Source organism: Acanthopagrus latus, chromosome 16, assembly GCF_904848185.1.
Source record: "Acanthopagrus latus isolate v.2019 chromosome 16, fAcaLat1.1, whole genome shotgun sequence".
NCBI lineage: Eukaryota > Metazoa > Chordata > Actinopteri > Spariformes > Sparidae > Acanthopagrus > Acanthopagrus latus.
The window spans coordinates 20,447,253-20,464,452 of record NC_051054.1 but is presented as its reverse complement, the minus strand read 5'-3'; the positions used below and the strand labels follow the sequence as shown (position 1 = coordinate 20,464,452).

General features: G+C 38.0%; 1 protein-coding gene across 12 annotated transcripts in view; it reads right to left on the bottom strand.

Moving 5' to 3' along the window:
* Positions 1 to 5,454: 5,454 nt before the first annotated feature.
* Positions 5,455 to 17,200, bottom strand: part of nrxn3a (neurexin 3a) — a 171,756-nt gene continuing 160,010 nt past the window's right edge. For 4 of the 12 annotated variants that reach the window (XR_005070258.1, XR_005070260.1, XR_005070259.1 and 1 more), the window contains exons 24-25: positions 12,772 to 13,308; positions 8,386 to 8,523 (exon numbers count right to left, since the gene is read on the bottom strand). Coding sequence is in view for 8 of the 12 variants with exons in the window: in XM_037071680.1 (XP_036927575.1) it covers positions 7,583 to 8,523 (941 nt within the window). In the remaining 4 variants the exon portion in view is untranslated. Of the gene's footprint in view, positions 8,524 to 12,771; positions 13,309 to 17,200 lie in introns of all 12 variants that reach the window. The other 8 variants (XM_037071680.1, XM_037071677.1, XM_037071679.1 and 5 more) reach the window with 3 other exon arrangements.

The window sequence follows — 17,200 nt, the reverse complement described above, 5'->3', positions numbered from 1 at the left end:
AAAGGATAGGTAACCCCACCCACCTCAAACCATTATATGACCTGTTTAAATATCTGCATGATGCTGCTTTTCTTCTTTCATATGAGTTGGATGCTGGTAAAGGAACAGTGGAGATACGTGCCGCGCCTTTTTGTTGCTTATTGTGTAACATTCATGCCGACGTGAAGGATGCATTGAAGGATGTGAAGGACAAGTGGAAGTATAATTTCAAATGGACAAGTCTATTTGAATAAAATATTAAATTAGTCATCCTTAAGTACTCTAGATTGATGGCTGCCGCACACTCTGCCTTCTCTAGGCACATCACTCGGCATGCCTTTACCACCAGCACATACTGATAGTGTAAATCATCAAAGTCTGTAAAGAAAGCCAGTGACAATCATTACACTCAATATCCTCATTATGAGTCTGTATCATAATACAGGTGTTACACTTTTCATCAAACTTCTATTTTCAAATTATATCCCAGGGTGGGCGATACAACCTGATTGTCAAGATTATTTTGGCAATTGTATGAATCAGCTAGACTTAATCGCTGTAGAAATATAAATACTGTGGTGACACTTGTACATAAATCTACATGATGGATGCACTGGAACTGTTAGTAGATGACATGTATAAGGAGTTTTCACATGCTTTCTAGCCTGTACCTCTGTTAACAGCATCTTGCTTACTGTGTCAGAAAATTCCCATTCATTGATTAGAAGGCTCATTTCTTTGCATCATCATTCATGAGGTGCTTTGCATTGAGAAAAGAAGAATTTCAATTTATCACACACAATCATACAGCGTACCAGTGTTAGTGTTTTGGATGGTGGAGGAAACCACCTGGTTCCCGGTACTTGTAATGATTACAAAAGGAAATTGCTGAGATGAGTCATAGTAGTCAAATGGTTAATCAGCAATCCAGTGGCAGTGCTGAACACCAGAGGAGATTTCTGATTTAAGGTATATTTACTGAATGAGGAACTGTTTAAGTAAAAGGACCAGCAGGAAGTTTCTGCAGCATGCCAAGTATATTCAATTGAGTAACCAGCCACCTGGTGCCAGTGACAAAAACAGTACAAGGGTGCTGAGACGTGGCGGAAATAGCTGAATGAATAACTGGCAACCTGTGCTAGAACTGGAAAACAGTGTGGTTGCTGAAATGAAAAGAGAATATAACCCAACAAGTCAACCTTTAACATAGTGCCAATAATGGGACCAGAGAAAAGTGAGGCAAGAAAAGCTGCATGTATAACTGGTTACCAAAAGAATGCTTTTGCTGTAGTGTACAGCATCCCGTAACACTAAAGTATGTCTTAATCAATATTTCATATAGTGAGGTAATTGACCTACTGGCTGAAATGTGACTTGAATATCAATGTCCAGCTGTGTGGTTTCTAGAAGCCCTTAGGTGCGTTGTATGGATGGTGCTGGAATTCAAATAAAAAAACACTCACATTGGACAAAATCGTGGGTTTACTCTCTCTTGCACCCGAGGCTTTGTAAGGACATGGTGGCCTGAGGGTTCATGTTACATTGAAGCTTCTGAAAGTCTGTTCTGGCTGACCCTCTCTTCATCCAGGGTGAACTTTTGTTCATTCACATTTACCGAATAATCCAAGGAGAAAGAGCAGGGCTGAAGTAGGACAGAGAGTCGTAAAGCATGAAGGAAAGGGAGGAAGTAGGGTGGTTGCATTTAATACACTTGCCTTGTACACCTACCCCTCTCTGCCAGTCATTCCAGTTTTCCAGCTGACCAATTATCTCCCATCTACTGAAATCTATGTTTCCACACCCTCATCTCACCTTGTAAAACAGTGCGTTTTCCTTTGGATACCGGTGTTAAAAAATACGTTTTTGTAGCACACTCTGGGCAATTACCCTCAAAGTGTTTCCAAAGAAATGGCAGCCGTGCATTCACGTGTCCTCTTACACACGAAGTCCAGCCAGACACTTAGTAATGCTGGAAAGTGTGACAAAATACGGAAAAGGAAAGGAAGAGACTAATTAGCTACACAAGTTCAAGCACCAAAGACCAGAAAATGGGCTGGTGTGTGTGTGTGTGCGTGTGTGTGTGTGTGTGTGTGTGTGTGTGTGTGTGTGTGTGTGTGTGTGTGTGTGTGTGTGTGTGTGTGTTAGAGAGCCTTAAAAGAAAGTGGGACTAGCAGTTAATCGGGTCTGTATAGAATCATAACAGGAACCCCCTTTTCTCATGTACTTATATACAATGGGTATGTCTTGGGTTTTATCCCAATAGGTGACTCAGACACAGACGTGAGAGTGAGAGAAGACAGTTTTTGTTGGAGTTTGATGCACTACTTACACTTTACTGGTAAGCTGGCAAAACTTTGTACATGCTAGTTTGTTAGCTTATATGTTTGTCGTTTGTACCTCGCTGATATGGTTTTATCTTGAGGTGATTTTCATAAATAGAATCACTCCTCTGAGCTTTCTAACGATGTGCATTACTGTACACCGAAAGTTTTCAGTTAGTTGCAATCTGCAGCTTAACAACTAGATGCCTCTTAATTTTACACACTTTTGGAAGAAACTGGATTTTCAGTTTCATAGACTTATATAATTTTAGCTAAGACTTAAGCAGTTAAATTTCCTTATTGATCCACCAAGTTCATTCTCTCAAGCAGTTTCGTCTTTTGAACGAAACTTTCCAGAAAAAACTACACTAGTGTGAGATGTTAAAGTGAAAAAAAAAACCCTGATACACTTCCCCCTGATAGACTTGCTGCTTAGACACTGGGTAACTTCTACCTGCCCTGGTTGAGAGACTACTGTACTTTAAGTTGAAGCTGCAAATTCACAAGTTAATAATCATCAAAATCCTCACATGGAGTCGAACTTAAGGTAATACTTGTAAAAATTGTATCACTAACACACACAGCCAAATTAAGGTTGCTTTATGGGGTGGCAGGGCTGACCCTTAACTTTAGGGTTCAAGCAGGTCGAAACAGAGTAGACTTTGTGCCAAAGGAAGGAACCCAGTTTTGATGATTGATGATGGCCTCCATGAGCTTACCTGGAACAGCTTTCAGCTACTGTAGTTGTTTCTATTTGCCATTGTTTATCACATAGGAACTAGCATTAGCAAGCTATCACATGTTAGCTGATGTTACCACTTTTTTCATCAGACCTCTGCCAGACCAACACATCTTCAGAGCTGAACAACTGATTAGGTTGACTGCCAGTGACCCCAAACACTAGATAAATCACCACAATAACAAACCATTGGCAGGCGCACCAGACCTTTATCATTTGGTCACAGCTCGGTTACTCATGTCATACTTAAGTCATCAAGTTTGCCTTAAATGTCAGCATGGTTTGACCTATACTGTTTGGTAATTTTCCTGATGAGGGCATGCTGCAATGTCAGTTTACAAAGTAAGCTTTAACCAAGCCCAGTGCTATGTTCCAGGTTAAGTCATGAAAGCCATCGTTATTTGATGTATGTTCATGTCAGAGCCTTCAGAGTTGCCCTCTGGCCTGGAAGAACAACAATGTTGAGATTAAATCACATTCTCATTACCAAACCCCACAAAACAGTGACAAAGGTTGCGATTAAAAATCACAGACACCAAAAAATCTGTCAGTGTAAAAGAAAAACTGTCAATTAATGTAGTCAAGAAGAAATCAGAAGATTATTATGCAAAAAAACCACACTACAATACAAAAAAATATCAAAATAAACAAACCCATTTTTAATGCCTGTATTATTTGACAGTGACTTTCGTCCAGTGCCAACCTAGCCAATTTCAATACCAGTGTTCCATTTTTTTCTGTTCAGGCTTAATTCAGGTATTTTGGATAAAACAGTGTGCTGTCAGCTAATTGAAGGTCTTTACTTAGGCTGACACCGTTTGTCATGTGAGATGTATTTGACACAGTAATAGTGGGGGTGGAACTATTTCTTTTCTTTTCTTTCTTTCTTTCTTTTTTTTTTTTTTTTCCGTGTACAGCAATATTTTGACCACACGTGTAACAGAAGAGCTGGATGAGCTGTAAATGTGCGCACACCATGCTTTTGAAAGACAGAAAAACAATTCAAAACAATATTGGAAAGGCGGCTGCAAGGAACAGACTGCTTGATATCACGTAATGAAAATGTCATAAGTAATGTTGTTTCAGGGCCATCATTCAAACTGATCATTATCTAAACCTGTTATAAATTTACGAGTGAGAACCACATTAGTAACCCACTCAGCCATGATAGCTTGCTCGAGAGTTGGTTTTTATCGCTATTTTGCTTCATTCGAATGATTATCCTAGAACATGTTTGACTATGATGCTCCAGGGATAACATCAATACGAGTCGCAAAGCTCCGTCATCACAACAATGTGACTGGTCAGTTTAAATGATGGTCGAGGGAAAAAATGTAATTATGTTTTGGGAAGAACTCCAGCACAGTGATGATAGATACACCATATAGACACTTTGAGGGGAAAATAAGGGGTTTTCCTGTTGCCGCTGACACCTGGATGTAGATAAACACCTAGAAGATAGACTGCTGGTTCTTTCAGTTTCAGATGTTGAGACAGGAATACGAGTGATTTTGACCGGTATTCAAATCCTGTTATAATCTTCTCAAACAGCAGCTCACAATGTGCAATGGGGTTCCTCATCGTGTCAGAATAGTTCTCTGGTTTCTGGTCGGAAAATGCTAATGAAGCACCGTTATGGACCAGTCGCAATTTAGCCATACATTCCTCCTGACGCAGATTAGCTGAACAGATTGCTGTTAATTTAACCCTTACAATTAACTAATGAAAGCAAGTATTAAGGAACTTTAAAGCTTTTTTTTTAAATTTCTAGCAATTTCTAGATCCTATAAAACAAGGAAGGGTTATTAAATCATGGTCCCAGACTTATTATTTTTGGTCTGCTGTTTAGCTAATGTTTCATCTGTTTTCAAATTAATTCATTCATAATTTATATTGGACTTTAGCTTCTGATTGACTAACCCAGGTAAATTACTGTATAAAAACTAGGATAAGTTTAGCAACTAAACTAACTCTATGCCCTGTAGCTAAGAAATGTAATCTACAGTTTTTGATATGGTGACTAGGCAACTAGCTACGTGTGGATGTGACCACAGCAGAGACGCTTTATTCATAATTGTATGCGGATGATCAAGGTTGTTGTTACAAGTTTTTTTCTATAGATTTCTTATAGCCATAATGTATACCTTTGTAGTTTTATATCTTAAGAATATGTGATATTCCCTTTACATTAGTTATTATTAGCCCTGTCAAACAGTGTAAAACAGCCTCTGATCAAAATAAAAGGAAGCAAGAGATGATAAAATACAGATTTTGTAACAATCTCAAAGAACAATTCACTTGCAAATGAGCACTTTAATACGACTCAATCGTGTTGAGCCCTGTAAATTATGATGCCTGTAGTCATGTTTGGTATTTGGAGACCAATAGCAAATAAACTCATGCAACATTAATCTGTCCTCTGAAGTGTGTTCTTTTATTATATCGAGGCATTTCTTCATCAGAGGTCATACAACATTCAAATGTTGGGTTTTAAGCTGCTTGGCTATGCATTTCCCATAGACTTCAATACACCGGGCACCAAAATCTGGCACCATGACAGTTGGTCATAATGACATCATGTCTTTCCTTCCTTAAAATTTCCCCTTGATTTCTAGAGTCTAGATGGTTCTATGCTGAGAATGGGGGATATATATTTACCATGAGTAATTGCATAATTGTGTTTTCCCAAGGACTACAATATAATTCAGAGAAAAAAAGGAAATTTTATTTATCAAAGTGATGAAAAAAGTTATGAAAAGTAACAGTTATAACACAAAAATGTGAATTCCAGGCAAGAAAAAAGACTGCACCTCCACATTACTAAATGATAATGGCAGATAATGGAAACATAAATGGACTGCAAAAATATTTTCATGATGTTAACTAATGATAAGGAGGTGAAAAGACAATGATTTGAGGTGACCAGTTCCACTTTAAACCAACGGCCCACCCACCTGTAATTGTTGCTCTTTAAAACTATGAGCCCCCATCCATTATAGCCTCTTTGTCTTTCTGTCTTGTCATAACTCTGACTTTATTCTCTTTCAAAAAGAAATAACACTGGTGTAACCCAGAACAAAAAGATCATGATACAGAATGAAGGGCACCTTGTATTTGTTGGACAACTGCAAGTAGTTAAATATTCATGCAACTTTAGAAACATCTCTGGTTAGATCTCTAGGCTAACAATACATTTTTATTCTTTATGAAATATCAATATGATTCTCCACATTCTGATTAAAGTTTTTCTCCATGTAAATTAACAGTTAATAGATTTTGTCATGAAATACGCTGATAAACCATATGTTCAGTCTGTACAATAGAGGTACTAAAAATTACAACTGTCATGGTATATGTACAATTTCCTACCTACAAAGTACAACAGCTAGCATGTAATAAAATATGTAAACAAATTTCTTGTTTTTTGACACAGTTGACTGTGACAGCAGATAGAATTCACACTTTCAACATTTGATTTATTTCTGTATACACATTTGTTAACAGTTATGTAGTACTGCATTTGTTTCCTGACACCTCCATAAAAAAAGAGAACGATAGGCAATGAACCAACATACAGTTTTGCAAAAAGATAAAACCACCACTGGCTGTGCATCAGTAATAGACCTTTTCTTTAACAGATTGTTTTTTCCATAGTTAATATTTTTAGGGATTCAAAAAGAGGAGAGGGGCTAAGTTCTGAATGAATAATTATTTGGTATCAAAGAGAACATGGTCCAAGTTGAACACTGTATACTGGACTTTTACTGTACTGTACTTTACTGTAGAATCAGGATGGCATGCATTTTACAATCAGTTGCTTTTTACCAATATAAACAGCCACTTCTTTCCACAGTGAGTCACTCCGTCTTTCAGACAATGAGGATAATTGTGGTGAACCAGATGCCGGCGCGAACAGATTCTTTGAGATCCGCCCATGGCAGTTCGCTCTGTTGGTATCTTGTTACACACAGAAATTGTTTTCTTTTCTTGTTGTTCTTTTGTTTCTTGTGCTCAAAGCAAAAATAAGTTAGACACCACACTTGTATTATGTATAAACCATAAAAATCTGTCATATTCTGATATAACAAGAGTCCTTTTTTAGTTTTACAATGATGGTGTGCCTGACCCCCTCTTGTTAAGCACTACATGTTGCTTACATGCTGAAAATGTATAAGATTATGAGCCATTTGTAATTAACAATTTTACAAAAAGTTTTTTGTTCAATGTCAAGGATCACATAGCTCTAAAAGTCACTTAGGAGAATGATGTAGCTGTGAAATAAATCTATACTGATAACGTCTCTGACCAGATAGAAGAGTTAGGTCTCTAAAGTTGCTATTTAGCCTTGTCATTATGCTTACAATAGTAAGTGTGCTTTATATTACAGTACATATCATCAGTTCAACTACTCAGCACAGTATAGGATTATTCAAGTTCCACGTTTTACCATCATTTGTCATAGCTCCTCACTAGGAAACTGAAAAGTAAATGTTCTCTTAGTGCTTTCTTTCTTCACTTTCTCGTGTTCACGAAAGTCTCACAGTCACACATAATACTCCTTATCCTTATTTTTCTGTTTCTTGTTGCTGCCTTTCATGCTCTGCTGTTTGTCCTTCATGACAGCGCCATTGCTTTGCACAGCTGAATTGGTTATGTAGTTCCTGCTCTCGTCCACCTGGTAGGAACCTTCATCCCTGTTCCTGTACTTATACATGGCATACAGAAGGATGAGGATGCACAGGGCAGCGGCCGCCACTATTCCGATGACCATCCCGGTGGTGCTGCTAGATTCACGGACCACTTCCGAGGGCCCTGGAACTCGCCTGACGCCCGGCTCTGTGGGGAGTGCTGTGGGTATATTACGGAACATTGGGGAGGTTATTAATGGGCCCCTCAGCTTGGTGCTGTCTACCTCAAAGGATGTGGGCAATGGAAGCAACACTACGTCGGGCTGGGGTTTTAGCTCGCGGTTATTCATTTTGCCAGCCGGCTGTTTGGCCGGAGCATTGTGGAGGGTTGCGGTGGAGGCAAAGGTGGCGGTGGTGCGGCTCTGGTCGGCGGTTAGTGGTATGGCGGTAGTGGTAGCCCTACCGCGTCTGGAGATTGAAGGTTTGTTAGGTCTAAAAGTCTTGGGCGCATGAGCTTTGTAGCCACCTTCAAAGCCTGACGTGGACAAGGTCTTATCTGTTACCAAGGAGAAGGCCGTGTAAAAATCTTCATCATCAGTAGGGGGCAGGTTAGACTTGAACGCTTCCCCAGAGCCATACCCCGATATCACCAAGCCATCATCATCACAATCATCGCTGCCTCGGTCCGACAAGCAAGGTACCCCCGCCTCAGTGGCCTTGGACAGGGACTCTTTGGTGGTCTCAATAATGGTGAGGAGTGGGTGGTGGGTTGAGGGAGAGGGAATGAAGGGTGCACGAGGAGCTACAGAGGGGTGCGCTAATGGATCCTCAAGTACTGGGATGACTAACTCAGCTCCTGGGGTTGGAGACAGACAGGTAGTCATGTTAGAGCGCAGCATGTTTTTTTTTATTTTATTTTTTATTTTTTTTATGAAATATACTTAATTAGATACATCTGGACAGAAAAAAACAAAACAGGCAACAACTATACTGAAATCCACAAAAAACAAACTTGACATCAGTTTAAGACTGCTAAATCCAGATAAAAGCGTCATAAAAGTGTCATATTTCTGATAAAACAATTGTGATAGAAAGTTCAAAAGGCTTAAGAGGTGTGCAATGATGAGCCATCAAAATAAGCAACATGTGCTTTAAATTTAGTGAGCTCACTGCAGTTGGATTTATGTAGCGCTTTCACAATATTACTTAAGGAGTACGACTCTTCAAATGTAAACCAATACACTTTATGTGTTCTAAATACAGATGAATGAAAACATATAACTAGTTTTCCTTCACGTCATTGGACTAATTTGTCATAGATGCATTAACATTCATTTAGTTCACTATCAAAACAGAAATGGCTGACTGACAGCAGTGTCACTGCTCAGTGGCTCTTCCTGAATCTTAAACCTCTTGCTTCTATATGCTAATACAGAAAGTGTAGTTATAGTTTTACAACGGTTTCTCAGTTTCAGAGCTGTTCTGGAGGTTGAAGTGATCTCAATCTTAAAGTCAAATTTCAGTCATAAAATGTTAGCATACAAACCACACTTTGGTTCTGTAGCCACCTTAAATAATGAAGATAGAATTGGAACTGGGATTAACCCTCCATCAACCAATTGGATGCAAGTCACTGATTTCTTGATGCTAAAGAAACATTGTGGTGAAGGGGGACTGCTAGGAAATAGGATGCACATTCACAAGCATGTAGGACATGTACATGCACATGCAAGGTCAACAGTCCTTTATGCTCAGTGCAAAGAATTTCTAGAAACTAAACATCAGAAATATGTATATCATGACCACTGCTACAAAAGTGTGCATATTAGCTAATTTGTACATTCTGTTGGACAAGTCAGGATCAAATCTCTACAAAGCTCATGAATTAGGCCCGGTGGCTTTTAAACCCTCAACCAAGGCATTCCAGACAGTGAAAGGTCAAAAAGACTATAGCCTTTAGGACATATGAACTATGGACATTGTCGTGAGAATCAGGACATGATGCCAACATCACAGTGTTTTGTTTGCTGCACACTGATGATGGTGAATAAAGCCACCAACTTGTTAATAGTCTTGACAGTTGTTTGCAGTGGTCAGTGTTATATGTATTTTGAGGCATCCGACTTCCTTTTTTTGCCATCATATTTTTGTTTTTTTCTGGAATGTAGCTAAGGAGTGTAATATCTCACTTAATTATCATCTTTTTTGCACATGCACAAAATCAGGCAGCTCTCTACTTATCTCTCTGCCTTCTTAACCTGGATGTGTGTTACAGCGTCGCTCTTGACAAAAGGCAAACGTGTGTTTCCACCTGGGTGTTGTGTTTCCATCACGGCCAATCAGAGCTGGAGCTAATAAACAACCGTGCCTACCGCAGAGTCATTTAAACCAGGAATGACTGTGACCATTCACATTAAAGACAAAGGCCAGATGTTAGTGGTTGTTAAGGGGTTTTTTGTCCAGTGTGAAAGGGGTAAGAGATTGAATTGCAGACAGGCCTTGTCACATAACTTGGAACACTGATCATGTTACTTTCATTACCGTCATCTGGCATCTGATGGCATTAGGAACCTCCTTTCTATTGTTTTTTTTACTGGGATTCAATGGACCGTTCCCTGATGAGATGGCCTATTTACTTTTTATCTTAAACTGACAATGGTTCTTTCTTATAGCAGCTCTGTAACTTAGAAAAGCTGTGTAACTATAACTTCCATTTTAAGCTTATACAATGTCAATGGCAGAGCAAGGCCACATGAATGTTCACCCTTGTGAAATACTTGCCTGAATGAAAGATGTGTGACATGTGCGTTCATCCAGTGTGTGTTTGTAGTTAGCCTCTTGCTCACCGGAAGAACAGAAGACAGAGTCCCCCAAACAAATCAGCTTAAATATGTACATGCTCTTACTTTACACTAATTTAAAACATTTTCAGTTTCCTTCAACACAAGTAGGTATGAAATATAAAATCGGAGCAATTTTATTCTCACTGCACACAAAGTCTGAACTCACATCTCAACTGTTTGACAAAAATGGTCTAAAGGACAGCTGTCTCTGTCCGTGTGCTGTTGATTTCAATATTACTTCATCTCAGCCTTGCTTGATGTTTGTTTATGTACACACCATGAACATAAATGTCATTTTGTTCCATTTATCAGTCTTGATAAGTGTGACTATGGAGTAACACATTTCACATGTGTTTCTACTATTTCAGGTTTATTTCAGTTTGAAGTTGTGCCGTGGTAATTACTTATTACTGAAGGTGTTGTTTCTGTTCCTAACAGCCAACAATTGGCAAACGCCTCACACACATTGATTTAACATATGCAGCCATGTCCTGAATAATAATAATTTCTGATTCATCGCAGTGCAGTACATGAGTATGTGTGGCTTCGTGTGGTCACAGTGCAGCACATTCTTACTCCAGATGCATCCAGTACAGCTTGGTCAGTGACCCTATGCTTCTGAGCTTAACACTGCAGTCACAGTTTTGTGTGTGTCACTTCTTGACGTGTGCGTTGACGTTAACGTACATAAATTGCATCACTTATGTTACATGACGTGAGTTACATCACTTGTGTAACTTAAGCTATGAGACTGAAGGTAGTTATTTCAACCCAATGAATGACATTTTCCTGAACCTAACCAAGTCATTTTGGTGCCTGACACTTTGAAAAGGTATAATATGTCATAACATGTGACGTGTTTGTCAGCAAGCTTTATTTTGAAAGTCACTGACTATATATTATGTATTAGTGCTACCTTGACCATGGAGTGCCAAGCAAAACGACACTAGAGGGGTTGGTAGGGCTTCACAAATTGAAGCCTAAGGCCACAGACCAAGCTGCCGTGTTTAACGGGATGGGAGTGAGAACACATTGCACACTGGCAACACTAGCTGCCGGTTGCTGTAGAGCAGATGAAATAAGTGTTGACAGAGATGGACTCTCCAACACAGGAATTCAATACCAACACAATATACAAAAGAAATGACCACATGTCTAACACTGTAATTATGTTGTGTGTTAAGATTTTTAGTCCTAACAGATTCCATATGAAGTGTGGAATGTCAATGTTTAAAATGCATATAATATATAATTATAATTCTGTGACATCTGAATTATTCCCTTCAATGTGGAACGGCAAAAAAAACAAGCTTTGACAGCTTCTAATGACTCATTTTTGATGAGAAGTACAAAGAAGTTTGATTTCCCTATCACGGAAATGTCATCTCAAGCAGGTATTATTGGAGTGAACATTCAAAGTGCCATTGACATGAGAAGTATCCGCTGCCATCAAGCATGTGCATACAGACTCTTTGAAGCACATTCTAAATTCAATATCAGCTCAAGCAAACTTTTTTTATATTACTCACAAATTACCACAAACACCAACATATACATTCACAAGCACACAACTCTGTAGATCAAACAAAGGGCATTTTATTCTATCATTTCAAACAATAAGACATTCACTCAGTCATTTATGTTCACAGCTTTATCAGAGATGCAGTTTGCAAGCTTTTAGATAAGTGTTGCCACAAATAGATGTTTGCAGGATCACCTCAGGTGAAGTCAAAATTACTTCCAGGTGGTACATGTAGCATGTTGTTGCTAAATGCTGAATAGTTAGTTTGCATATAATTGTACTGTAAGATTCAATCTTACTGAATAATATGGTGCAGCCATGGGATATGTGTAACAACTAGCTACCCACCATTAGCAAAAAGCTCAGCTAGCAGTGGAGCTTAGTGGCCCTATTAGCTGATAGGCGTCGGCCTGAACTGTGACCTTGGATCACAGTGAGAATAACTGCGGGGTTCAGATCAACCTGGCTCAGCAGCCGGACACCAGTATGGGACTGAATGCATCCTCTGAGACAGGACATGCTTTCCACAACAAAACACAACTAACACCTACCTGTCATTGAATTACTGTTGTTTCCTATAACTTCAACCATTCAGTGATGTTTAATTGGTAAAAAATGCTACATGTAACACCTGTTTTTAGTGTGAGTTACACAAGAATAAACTTTTTTTTTGACAAACTGCATCTTTAAAAGGAAACAAATCAAAGAGAGAGATACATTTTGAATATTGTCAACTTACATCAACAAATTGCCCCCATGATTTAGGCATGAAAAAGGAATTTACAAAGGAAAAGTTGTGTAAGAATGTTGGATAGCCGCTTGGTACCGTTAAAGATCATTTTTATCCATTGTAGATTGTGTTCTATCTTATAACACGACGGTACAGGGAGGCAACAACACATACATCCACACCACATAACATAAAAAATAAACACCATAATTCTGTTTTTTATGTTTTGTTTTTTCCTGTTAAATAATTTGTTTTTACAAAAAATGTGTATCTACATTTTTTTTTTCCATTGCAATAGACTTCAATAGTATCTAAAATCTATTCATGTTACAGTTTTTTGCTTAAATTGTCATTTGTTCTTTAGTGTAGAATGGATGGATGACTTTATATTTTAATATTTCTAAAGAAAAGGGAGAAGGTGAAGAAGGGGTGGGACCTATGAACATACTACATAGGAAATGAGGGTGATGAGGGTGACAGTGTAAGTCAGTTGCCATGTCCATGTAAAGGCAGTACGAAGCGGTCGGGCGGCATTAGAGCTTTTGGCTGTAAGGAAGGGATGGGGATATACAAACAATGAGCAATATACATGCCCATCTACAGAAAAGAACAGAAGAACTCTAACACTGACAAGTCTGACAAACCCTAAACTGCAACTTCTTAGCCATGCAATTCATTTGTTTTTTGTCTTACAGTCAAAATATTATTCAGCAAAGATTAATTTGTTTTGTCAAAATAGATTTAAAAAAATCTGAAAAATGGAAGATATGTGAGAAGGGGATCTGGAACTGCTTCACCTACTAATTTGTGGGCCTGGTTACACATTTATAAAATGCCTGAAGTTAAGTCTATTGTGTACTTGTTGTTTTGAACATTTTTTTGCGCTAAAAAATTTGTTAGGAAGACAAACTATTGGAAATCAATCGCACAAGTTAGTCACTGAGGCAGTTCCAAATCCAAAAAAGTCAAATTATATAAAAAAGAATATTTCACACTGTGATCTAAATATTATTTGATTGACAAAAAAACAAACCAAACATACTTAATAAGCCAAAAACCATAATCAGAACCAAAGTGCCAGTGATCAATTGGATAAATACAAAAAATATGACCAGTCAAAACTATCAAATGAAAAATGTTAAGATGAAAGAACAAAGCCATTTAAAATTTTGCACACATTGCAACCAGATGCACACAATAGAAAACAGACACTGCTGAGAGAGGCACTCGACTGAAAGACGGGCTCCTCTCTCATGTGTTTCTCGATGACAAATCTGTAATGTTAGTCTTTAAACATGAAGCGGCCGTGCAGTCTGGGTGTACATCAGAGAGAGACGGTACTGGCTGAGAAGGGGTTACTTATATTACGTTTTGGTTTTGTTTTAGTCGTACTGCAGGATGTTGATGCATGCTTAAAGTAAGTTGCATTTAGGGAAAGTAGAAAAGAAACAACACAGCAAACTGGGGGCAGGTAAGACTGACCAATGTTAGAAAAATAGGAGACAGACACTGTGTCCCAATCCCTTACTATGAACAAGTAGTTAATTCATTTAATGTAACAGTCCTCACTGGCAAGAAGCAACATGAGTGCAGATGTCAGTCGAACTGCAACATAGATTAATGCTACAGCCAATTCACCTCTATTCCTGTTAGTCATTGTATCGTGACACATCATCACCACAGTCAACATGAAATAAATCCATCTATTACATGTTTGTCACTCCTCCAGTGTGATGCACTGCATAGCCCCACCCTCCAAAAACAAATGAACAAATATAACCAAACAGGTGTACTAGTATGCAATTGGGACACAGCTCAAGTTTAACTGATAGCAGTGGGGAAGAGGAAAGAAAAAAAACAAAAAAAACACAAAACATATATTAATAATTTGTTGTCATGTACTGTATATGAAATGCAATTTATTAAGGATTCCAGTAAGATATAGACTCAAAAGACAGGTTCAAAGCTGATAACCATAACACTGTGCAGTGGTGGGAGGTGTGTCTATCTGACCCTGCCACTTCATTTTACAGGTCTGGAAATGTTATTGCAAGTAGGTGGTGATTACAAAGAAACATTTTTAAATTTCTGTTTAATAGTATGATGTTAACCATTTGCATTCTCACTAATTCAGCAATCAACAATCAGGCACTCTCTCTCTGCCACACAGTTATCTTACACAGGTACCTACATGATTGTTCACTTTAGTTGTAGTAGGTTTTTGTCCCTTTTAAATGCTAATGTAATGCCTCAAAATATAGAAATATATAAATTCATCTTAATGGGAAATTAGTTACTAGTTGTCCGTAATTAGTCATTTAAAAACATCTTTTAAAAATAACAAGTTAAACTCATCTGTTGAAAAGGGTGTGAATGTAAATGGTTTAAAAAATGCACTTAAATTTACTGATCAGCAGAACCTGTAAAATTGAGAGTTACTGAAACTAGAAACTGGTGGACTTGTTGAAGATTCATGAAAACAAACGTGTTATATGTAATGACTTGATTGCTGTGTCAGGAAGAAACCTGAATCCCAAATTGTTGCCATACAATATATTTTTTCAGCATTTGCTTTACAATCATTCAGACTGAGGGGTAAGTTGTGATCACACTGCTCAGTGTAGATATAAGACACAACATTGTTTCATAGCAAATCCACTATGCAGATGTACATCATCCTGCTATCATAGGGGAAGGTCAGCAGTCAAACTCTTTAAACTCAAATGAACAAACTTACTCACATAAATACAGTTACTTCACCACTTATAGGATATAACGATATAATATTCAAACATTTATTGACTGAAGAATGTTATGGATACCAGCTTTAACCTTATAGTGTCTTTTGACAATGATTCAATATTTTGCCTAATGGAACCTACATGGTTTTTCCATGTCGGTAAAATATATTCGGAGAGGAATTCCATAAGATGGCAAATATCTGACTAGTCTTTGTGTAAGTGTAAATGGACTGAGACCATTGGTTGCCTGAAGGGCAGGAACATGTTTTGAAACACATATGGTTTGCTTTATAAAATGCTCAGCAACACTGTAGCTGGGATTCTTGATTCACTGCAGTTTCCATATGTGGTCTGTGAAAGCAGATTTAATAAAAACCCTTTGACTCTTCAAAAGTTTCCCTCAACAGTGTCCCCCTTTTTTACCAAAACAAACCCACATTTTAAATGAAATGACTTACACACTTGTTTAAGGTGGTTATTTGTATCTTCTTTTACCTGTTACTTTTATCACTATTATTGCAGTGTATCAGTAGTGTCCATTTTGTGACAATGTGCCTTGTTAATTGTTTTGTTCGTTTTTCATTCTCAATCATTTTAAATGTATTATTAATCATCATATATCATCATATATGATGCTGACACCATGGAATAGCGTCTGGCAAAGAAGTATAATGACTGACAAGTCCACAAATTATTTCAAGTTTGAAAGCAAAAGTCAGTGGTGAGTTATTTTAACTGATGATTGAGGTGAAGGGGTTTGATGGTTTTAGAGTTTAAATGTTTTATATTTTAAGCAATATTCTATTATTGCTTAAATGTGTGTAAAGTATTTTGTTTCCTCTTTTTGCAACAGATTGCCAGCAGAGAAACCGATGCAGTTTTGCCACATGTATATAAAAGCCCAATCTCCACCAAAATACCAACAGCTGCTGTACGCTGCCTCAGTTGAGTGAATCTCACACCTGTTTGCACCTCTCCTCCCAGCTGTGCAATTCACTCCCATGTTTTCCTCTTTTTTTAGCATCAGCTCCACTCTGTATGCTTGTTTCAAGTTATGTTTGCTGATTTATGTTCACTATGCTGGCCAACTATCCAGCTGTTCAATGTGAGCTCACACATAGTGACAAGATTTATTGGTGCCTGGAAAAGAGTCGGGATCCCATCCTACATTGCACCACAGGCATGCACATCACAAACTCATCTCATGATTGTGGTTATTCTCTGAAAATTCTCTCTTAGCATGGATGTTAATAAGGCACTGTGATTGATTACAACACTTTATACCTTATTTGTTTAGTAAGAGCAGAATAAAGATCCAATGTATGAGACCAAGGGGAAACAAAGGACAACATCACAAACACTGCCAGATGATGACTAATCATGTGATGTGTTAGGAAATCACTGCTATATGCCTGGTATTTATCTGGTCCCAAATCTTTGCAGATGTTTCCAATTTTTGTTGGTCAGGCATATTTTTCTCATGGCTTGTCAATATCTTTTACGGAGATGTGATTTTTTTTTATTTTTTTTATTTTTTTTTCCTGTAATATTTTTTGAGCAGCCATCCATGGGAGTGGCATATGTTCATGAATATCTTATTAACAACATGCACACAGAGGTGGTCAGTTATTACAATGTTTTTGTTCTGGCTGATAACTCATGAACTGTTTGGAGTAGAATAGAGCTTTCTACAGCAT